Raw genomic sequence first — 9,716 nt, 5'->3', positions numbered from 1 at the left:
AAAAAAATAAATAGTCGAGTGAGAAATAAAAGCAGGGAATGACTGCTTTTACTTTTAGGGAGTATGAATTGTAAATAGCTTAGATATTTCAATACTCACTTGAAATAACATTAACTGACCACTGCTAAACATTTGCACCTCCTGGAATGAGCATTTAAAATATATGTGGTATCAACAAAGCAGCATAAAACATTTGAGATGACAGGTATTCCAATGAAAAGGGAAACTATACCGTACATCACATCATTACGTGAGTGACAGAGAAGAAAACCAGAAGCTTCTACTTCTAAATCCTGTTAGCAAGCAGATAAACATGTTGTAAATTTCAAATGTCATCATACAGTTTTTTTTAAGTAAAATGCAATAGACATAAGAAAGCAATCTCCTACCAATTCCTCTAGCAACAAAGTGAGACCAATGACCACTTAGATTAGGATCTCCAGCCATGTGTTAGCTGATTCAATAAGAGAAAAAATGTTGCACCTACATTTTCTCTGTTAAAATCTGAGGAATAGAGCAAGAACAAAGTCAATCAAAATGGCAGCCAAAACTCTAGACTAGCATACACACACAGAAAAGTAACAGTTGTCTCTACCTTTCCTCTTCAGAATATTTTCCAATGCCCTGGTAGAAAAATCATCTTTACCTCCAAGGTCTTCAAATCCAACTAACCGATCAACAGCAATACCCTTCCTGATGTAGAAAAGTACCGTGAACACAGTATATATTAGTATAATGCCTTATGACATTGGAATTTGAAATAGGTAGAAACCGTGAACAGTTTATGCACTTACTTGAACAATATAACAGGAATAGGGAATTAAGAGTAAAATAACAAAATAGTCATAGCAAAATAACAAGAAAATAGTCATAGCAAAATAGGAGGAAAAAAGTTTGGCAGTGAAAAGAAAATAGTTTTATGAAAAACGGAGGCCCATCCCAACAGTCAGCCCGCGCAACAGTTGTATCGTTTGAAGCACTGGAAATAACTCCTCTGGTAAGTTCTTCACGTAGCAAAGCAAACAGAAAGAGGACATTTTAGGAGGCAATTCTCAAAGTTAAACTGCACCAAGGCACAGATCGTTTGAATGCCTAAGAGTTTTCAAGTAATAAATGGAGGAACAACAGCAGATGACATTGGTCTTTCATGTTTGGACTTTGGAAAAATACAGATAATGCAGTCGCATACCTCTACTCCAACTTTAGTCAGTGAAGAATCTTCAGCAAAGGGCGAGAGAACGGTTACTCCATGTGGTAATCTTGTATCAAACATTCTAAGAGATAACTCAAACAGTTCTTCTAACTCGTTGTCTACTATACTCGATGTTTCCAAACCAAGTTCCCTGAAATATTATATGAATACATCAGAGAAACAAGAAATATACCAACAATAATTCACCAAGATCCATTACTCCATCTTGCCCTTGAATACAACCGTTTGTTAAAAAAAATATTATCTTGTCATAAAGTATTATGCAGCCCAGCATTGTTCTGTTACAAAGTAGCACATCAACATATTTAATTTTGCTTTCTAAACTATAAACTGTATGAGAGGCACTGGCAGTAAATTTTATTAAAATACAAACAGATATTTACAAGAGAGGAGGGATGCACAACCGGGAAGATGTCTAACCAAGGGAGTCAAACCAAATCTGTCAAGGATACACAAGACCCTCTATCATTCCAAATGAAAGGGCAAATGAGAAACCTTGGCGTTCCTTTTTTTTCCAAATATCCCATGTAGAAAGGCTTTTGCTTAAGGCGATTTAGGCCATGCTGATCATGTGATTGCTGATGTCTAGCTGAACACCGACAGCTTGCCAGCAGGAGGTGCTGAAGGGGCAATTCCAAATAGATTACCACTGGTTTCTAGGCTGCCAGAGGTACAGAGGACACGGTTGGAGACGCGAAATGTATCTGTTTCATGGATTTCAGAGCTAGACAAATAGTTTCATGAGAACAGATGCGTGAACGGATGCCATGTTAGCTCGTTGAAAAAGAGCACAGTTTGTGCAACAAGTAAAAAAAAACCACCCGAATGAGTTCCTAGCTGTTTACGCCACTAGAATTTCTTCATGAAGTGTACTGAAATTCTTCATCTACTGGTGCTAAATTCCACCACTGAAATTTCTTCATTAACTATACTGAACTCTCGTCCAGTGATCCTAAATTCGAGTCTATCAAACATATAGAGAAAAGGCACATCTTAGAAAATTAAATTACCAATTAATTCACAAAATTTTAATGCTTAATTGCTTATGAGTTGAACAACAAATTTTTTGAGGATCGTTAATACCCACTAATCCAACACAAAATTCGAGTTTCTTGGCCTATTTGTGGAAACCAACAATGCATATAAGGCAGGATATCATCAACTAAAATAAACACAAGTTGAAACCCTCAAGTTTCCTGAACACCCCAACCCAATCAAGTAAAACAAACGCATAAGAACTAATAATACAATATCTAAAAAAAAATTGCCAAACGAGCACATCAACAGATATTCAGAGCACTTAGCATGACCGCTTGTGAAAAAACTAACCAAACAATGTTCAGAAGATATAATTGTCTTAAGTGTACTGAGAAGGCAGCAATGAATAATCAGAGCACTAGAAGCATGTCAAAATATGAAAAGACACAATCCAAAATTCCAAACTGTACTAACAAGCGATTGTGCTTTACCAATGAAGAGGCTGCAGAGCTATGAAGCAAAACTGTTAATGGATTCAATAACTAAACCTTCAGACACTTCCCAATCCATAAAACCTGCAAAATAAGAAGTCATCCAAAATTTATAGTGCTTTGAAAGTGAAATTTAGCTTTACAAAATATCTTAGGATAGTGGACATATTACAACACTTGATGGTAAAAGGAAATACTGTCTTATAATAGTGAACAGATTTCAACAAAATCCCATATATTACTGGACAGTTAAATTATGTAAAGCAATAATATTGCTCGTGCAATTGCAGACATATAGCTACACCGTGCAATTTAGCTACTGTTCACTATTATAAGCACCACCATTTTTTGTTGTCTCTCATCCGAAAATATGCCTCTGTTCACTATTATAAGATGCTTTGAAAGTGAAATTTAGCTTTACAATATCTTAGGATAGTGGACGTATTACAACACTTGATGGTAAAAGGAAATATCAGACTGCTTAGTTGGTTACATGAATAAGCAAGCATGCAACTGCTGACGACCAGTGACAGGTAAGACATGAAATTGAAGTTCATCATCACATACCACAATACTATAATTAACCACGCAGGAACAAAATCTGATACTAAGTTGCACAGATCAATAGGAAAGCAAGCAATCACATGATTAACAGGAAAGCAATCTTCTACTAGATCTTTGAAGCCATGGAATCAATCATACTCAGACCCACGGACCTGAACACAATGCACGCGCATACACCATGGCTGGATGGGAAATTTCGCCGGAGGGAACTGTTCGTACTTGCTCACGCCCACGGCCGCCCCTGGCTAGAGCTTGCCCAGCCGCGCCATGGCGAGCTCGCCTTCGCCGCCCCTCGAGGAGCTCGCCCGCGCCGCCCCATCGCGGAGCTCGTCGGCGCCAGCATCTCGCCGTGGTCGCCCGCGCCGGCTATGGCGTACCTCGCCCGTGCCGCCCCTGGAGGATCTCTCCCGCGCCGCCCCTAGCTGGCTCGCCCGCTCCGTGCCATGGCCGAGCTCGCCCTCGCAGCCCCTCGAGGAGCTTGCCCGCGATGCCCCGTCGCGGAGCTCGTCTGGCACCTGGCCGTGGTCACCCACTCCGGAGCTTGCCCTCGCCGTCCCTGGTGGTTGGAGAAAACGCGGTGGGGGAATGGGGAATTGAGTGGGAGAGGGAGAGACTGGAGTGGGAGAGAGAGAGAGAGTGGTTTTTTTTTTTTACAAAGCATTTCATGTTACAAAGCGGAGGAGGCACCACTTCCGTGCGAGAGATTGTTTTTAGGGTTGTTTTTATTTTACAAAGCGGAGGAGGCACCACTTCCTTGCGAATTTACAAAGTATTTTCTATTATATTATACCCCTACACTACCGTGATTCCCTTTATTTATTCGGAACGTGAACTACTTTTTTTTTAGATGAACGTGAACTACTTCTCGCATGAGAAAACAAAAACATATACTGTACATGCAAAAACAAATCAAAATGAAGACTTAAATTAGTCCTTACTCCCCTAAACTTTAATGACAGCGAGGAGCGTATCCGCCTCGGAACGTTCGACACCACGCACGAGGCGGCGCGGGCCTACGACGCCGTCGCCTGGCGCCTCGGCCGCCCGCGCCAGCAAATGAACTTCAATGACATTTGGACGCGCGAGCAGGAGGAGATGCTCGCGCCACCATCGCCGGCCGTCACGACCGAGCAGCGGCGACGCGCTCGCGAGCTCGAGCAGCGCCTGCACGTCGCGGAGCAGGCCGAGCGCCTCCGCCTAGAGTGGGCGCGCGCGTTCCCGAAGGACGTCACCGCCATGGAAGCTTTCTACGCTCAGAAGAAAGTGGAGAAGGCGAAAGCGGCGACAAAGAAGAAGGCCGACCGCGAGAAGCGCCGCGCTGAGTCGGCGGCGAGGAAGGCCGAGAGGGCGGAGAAGGCGGCGCGGATGGCGAGGAGGGCGGAGGAGAAGAAGAGAGGCGCTGGACTGTCCACGAACATGCCCACCTCCTCCTCCTCCTTCGAGTGGACGACCACTCCGGTCTCCGACACGACTCCAACTAGCGGATCGTCGGACCACGACTGGGAGGACTCGGAGTAGATTAGTTTAGTTTAATTTAAATAAAATGTGGGTGTTTGTCAAACTTCTAATATATTTCGTAATTTTCAGTTAAAGTTTCGTACTTTATTTGATTCATTTTGAACGATATACAATCAAACTAGCCGGTCGCGTGGCCGCGCGCGCTGTATTTTGCCGCATCCGCCGGAGGGCCAATTTTACCGCCCGTGCACGCGCTGCATTTTGGTGCGTCCGGCGGAGCAAAGTTCGGCCAAACGCGCGCCAACCATTTACAGCGCGGCGGAAGAAAGGTTTAGCACGCCGATTTTTTGAGCGTTTGCTCTTACCCCATGCAGAAATTTCAAACCCACTTCAACAGTAAAACAAAATGTCAAATGGTTATCCCTGCATAGGAAAACCAAACCTCCATAGCAAATGAGGTATTTGACGTATGCCAAATCAAAAAACCCGCAATGCTTCACCATGCTCATCCTTAGATAAAAACAACATATTTTTCTGAAGCTCAAACTGCATTAAATTAAGACTAACACACTGAATAAATTTGCAAGTGACTAAATTTAGTTTTAAGATAACAATTTGTTTACACAAAATATCAAATGAACAACAAGCAACAGGCAACACAGTGCCTCCCTTATTTATGCAGCTTGCAACAATGCGCAGTATATCCCCTTCGTTGTACTCTGACAGTGATATTCTGCAATACAAAAATATAATTAAACAAACTCAACACCAAAAACATGAAAATTGTAAGTACGGGCATTGTTGTGACTATGTATTAAGTTCTTCTATGATACAGTTCAACCAACATTCGGTCCTTTTTTTATTGTCTACACTTTGCTACTCTATGTACCCACCTATAAATCTATTTTCAAAATTTCATATATGATATTTGAATTATATATGTGTATTGAGAAATATAATTTGAGGACCCGTAGCAACGCACGGGCATTTGTACTAGTAAACAACAAACATCCCAATTAAACCAACCACCACGACCAATGGTCGCCCAAGTTAAGCCACCTGGGCCCGGAAGTGCCGCGCCTGGCCCAAAGATAAATGGGTTGGTCCTCATCTAATCCAATATGCATAGACAAACTTCACCGTCACGGCGACACCCACAAGGCAAATCCGGGAGCGCCTAATGACCGCTTTAAGCGGAGTGGACGACTCGCTCCGCATACATGCTTCACGTTTTGATCGAACGATCTGGTTTGATGGGCTCGGCCCATTTAGCGTTGGCAAGGTCTGTTCCCGCAATCCCGCATGTTTTGTTTACAACGTGAAATAGTGACTTCCGATTTTACCTGAGCGAGTTCCCTCACATGATACAACGTGATATTTTTGCATGATACAAAACGCGAAGTAGAAATATTGTTGTGCATTAGAATAGTTTTATCTTTAAAATATGTTTAAATCCAAAAAAGTTCATATTTGGAAAAAGTTTGGATTTAAAATTGTTCAAATTAAAAAATTGTTCAAATCCGAAAAATGTTTGAATTTCAAAAATGTTCAAATCTGAAAAATGTTTGAATTTAAAAAATGTTCAAATTTTAAAAAATGTTCAAACTAAAAAAATGTTTAAAATTTAGAATGTTCAAAATTAGAAAAAGTTCAAAAAACGAAAAATGTTCGGATTTAAAAAGTACAAAAGGTTGAAAAGTCATGATTTGAAAAAACGTTCAAAAATCTGGTGAGAAAAATAAAAAACCACAAAAAACAATTAAAACCGGAAGAAAAACAAGAGCAAGCCAGAGAAAACCGCGTAAAATAGAAGAAAGCCCGAGGAAAGAACAAATTGCCGCCGCTAATGGGCCGACCCATCCCGTCCCTCACTTCAGGCGGGAGCGAATCACTCCCGCTCAATGGGGATACATCGCTTTAAGCGATTGTTCTGGACAACATCGCTTAAGGACACACCACCTGGGCCGGGCCCATTTATCTCCCATGCTTGCACGAGCTACCTCGTTCCGTCATTCGGATGGAATCATCGCTAGTTCTGGTGGTTTTTTATTTAGAAAAATATTCACGTTTTGAATAAATGTTTGAATTTGAAAACTGTTTAAGTTTTGAAAAAAAGTTCAAATCCAAAAAAAAGTTCAAACTAGAAAACTGTTCAGATTTGAAAATGTTCAAACGAGAAAATGTTCAGATTTTAAAAATGTTCAACTTCAAAAAAGTTCAAACTAAAAATTGTTCTGAATTAAAAAACGTTTAAATCTTCAAAATTTCAAATACAAAATTGTTATATTTTTTAAATAGTGCAGATCTTAAAATGTTCAAATTTAAAATTTGGTAGTTTTCAAAAAATGTTCAATTTTAAAATAAAGAATTTTAAAATCAAACAAATTTGAAATTTGAATAGATTTCAAATTCGAACAAATTTCGAATTTGAACAATTTTATAATATGAACATTTTTCAGAATCAGAACAAAAAACAATTCTGAACAAATTTCGAAATCAGCAAAACCAGAAAAAAACCGAAAAGAAAAAACCAGAACCAAAAAACATGGGAAGTGATAACCCACAACTATAGGGGATCGCAACAGTCTTCGAGGGAAGTAAAACCCAAATTCATTAATTCGACATAAGGGGAGACAAAGAATATTTATAAGCCTTAACAACTGAGTTGTCAATTCAGCTGCACCTGGAAAAGCACTAGTAACAGGGGTGATGTGAAAGCAGCAGTAATATGAGAGCAATAGTAATAAGAACACAGCAGATGGCAGGTAACATAGAGGCAATGGCACCAGAAAATAGTTGATACTACTTCCAATGTCATATAGGAACGAGTATATGATGATGAGAGATGGACCGGGGTTCCCAGCTATCTACACTAGTTGTAACTCTCCAATAACAAGTGTTGGGTGAACAATGTTTTCCATATATAGTCATACGTGCTCGAAATGAGAAACTTGCATAACATCTTTTGTCCTACCAGCTGGTGGCAGCAGGGCCTCAAGGGAATCTACTGGTAATTAAGGTACTCCTTTTAATGGAGCATCGGAGCAAAGCATTAACACTTGGTGAAAACATGTGATCCTCATATCACAGCCTTCCCCCTCCGGTTGTTCCAATTTCTGTCACTTTGGGGCCTCGGGTTCCGGACAGCAATATGTGCAAACAACTTGTAGATACAATCTAAGCAATAATTATAGAGCTTAAATCTAAGATCATGCCACTCATGCACTAGTGACAAGCATTAAACACAACAAGATTGCAGCAATAATAACTTCACAAACTTTATAGATAGACTAATCATAATGTAACAATCCATCGGATCCTAACAAACACAACATCGATTACATCAGATGGATCTCAATCATGTAAGGCAGCTCATGAGATCATTGTATTGAAGTACATGGGATAGAGAGTACCAACTAGCTACTGCTAGAACCCGTAGTACATGGGGGAACTACTCACGAAGCATGATGGAGGCAGTGCCGTCGATGGAGATGGCTTCCGGGGGCACTTCCCCGTCCCGGCGGCGTGCCGGAACAGAGATTCTGTCCCCCGAATTGGAGTTTCGCGATGGCGGTGGTGCCCCTGGAGTCTTTCTGGAGTTTCGTCAATTGGTATCGGGGTTTTAGGTCTCGAGGGAATTTATAGGCGAAGAGGCGGCGCAAGGGGGTGCCTGGGGGGCCCACCCCATAGGCTGGCGCGCGCCCCTTCCAGGTCGCGCCGCCCTGTGGTCTGGGAGCCCTGGGCCTCCCCTCCGACTCTCCTTCGGTGTTCTGGTCCATCTCGGTGAATTATGATGTTTGGCCTTGTTTCGTCGAATTTCGAGAATATTGCCCGAACAGCCTTTCTGGAACCAAAAACAGCAGAAAACAGGAACTTGCACTTCAGCATCTTGTTAATAGGTTAGTTCCGGAAAATGCATAAAATCATTATAAAGTGTGAGCAAAACATGTAGGTATTGTCATAAAACTAGCATGGAACATCAGAAATTATAGATACGTTGGAGACGTATCAAGCATCCCCAAGCTTAGTTCCTACTCGCCCTCGGGTAGGTAAACGATAAAAAGAATAATTTCTGTAGTGGCATGCTACTTACATAATCTTGATCATACTATTGTAAAGCATATGAAGTGAATGAAGTGACTCAAGGAAACGATCTATATTTGCTAATCAAATAGATAACATATAGCAAAACTTTTCATGAATAGTACTTTCAAGGCAAGCATCAAAAAGCCTTGCATAAGAGTTAACCCATAAAGCAATAGATTCAAAGTAAAGGCATTGAAGCAACACAAAGGAAGATTAAGTTTCAGCAGTTGCTTTCAACTTTCAACATGCATATCTCATTGATAATTGTCAACACAAAGTAGAATAATAAGTGCAATAAGCAAGTATGTAAGAATCAATGCACAGTTGACACAAATGTTTGCTTCTAAGATGGAAGGAAGTAGGTAAACTGACTCAACATAAAGTAAAAGAAAGGCCCTTCGCGGAGGGAAGCAGGGATTAAGTCATGTGCTAGAGCTTTTTAAGTTTTGAAATCATATAGAGAGCATAAAAGTAAAGTTTTGAGAGGTGTTTGTTGTTGTCAACGAATGGCAGTGGGCACTCTAACCCCCTCATCAAACAGACTTTAAAAGAGCGGCTCCCATGAAGGACGTTATTTCTACCAGCAAGGTAGATCATCCCTCTTCTCTTTTGTTTACACATGTACTTTATTTTTATTTATGGATGACACTCCTCCCAACCTTTTGCTTACACAAGCTATGGCTAACTGAATCCTCGGGTGCCTTCCAACATTCACATACCATGAAGGAGTGTCTATTTGCAAAATTAAGTTGCTTACTAATGAATCAGGGCAAAACATGTGAAGAGAATTATTAATAAAAGTTAATTAATTGGGGCTGGGAACCCCGTTGCCAGCTCTTTTTACAAAATTATTGGATAAGCGGATGAAGCCACTAGTCCATTGGTGAAAATCTGCCCAACAAGATTGAAAGATAAAACACCACATA

The 9,716-nt window shown here is 40.9% G+C and overlaps 1 protein-coding gene and 1 long non-coding RNA gene across 2 annotated transcripts; both read right to left on the bottom strand.

Annotated features, from left to right (window-relative positions):
- Positions 1-62: 62 nt before the first annotated feature.
- Positions 63-808, bottom strand: LOC127300844 (uncharacterized). The gene is made up of 5 exons (XR_007851600.2): positions 795-808; positions 596-693; positions 390-504; positions 238-293; positions 63-141 (listed from the first exon to the last, which is right to left on the bottom strand). It is a non-coding gene; the product is annotated as an uncharacterized lncRNA (long non-coding RNA).
- An 84-nt stretch (positions 809-892) lies between these two features.
- On the bottom strand, positions 893-1,348 carry LOC127300842 (uncharacterized; the record flags this gene model as incomplete). The annotated part of the gene is made up of 2 exons (XM_071824080.1): positions 893-1,004; positions 1,190-1,348. Coding segments are annotated over 2 exons (246 nt in total), but the record flags the coding sequence as incomplete, so codon positions are not given.
- Between the last annotated feature and the right edge of the window lie 8,368 nt (positions 1,349-9,716).

This window comes from Lolium perenne, chromosome 7 (assembly GCF_019359855.2).
Source record: "Lolium perenne isolate Kyuss_39 chromosome 7, Kyuss_2.0, whole genome shotgun sequence".
Taxonomy (NCBI): domain Eukaryota; kingdom Viridiplantae; phylum Streptophyta; class Magnoliopsida; order Poales; family Poaceae; genus Lolium; species Lolium perenne.
The sequence above is the reverse complement of the archived record's forward strand: the minus strand, read 5'-3'. Positions and strand labels throughout refer to the sequence as shown.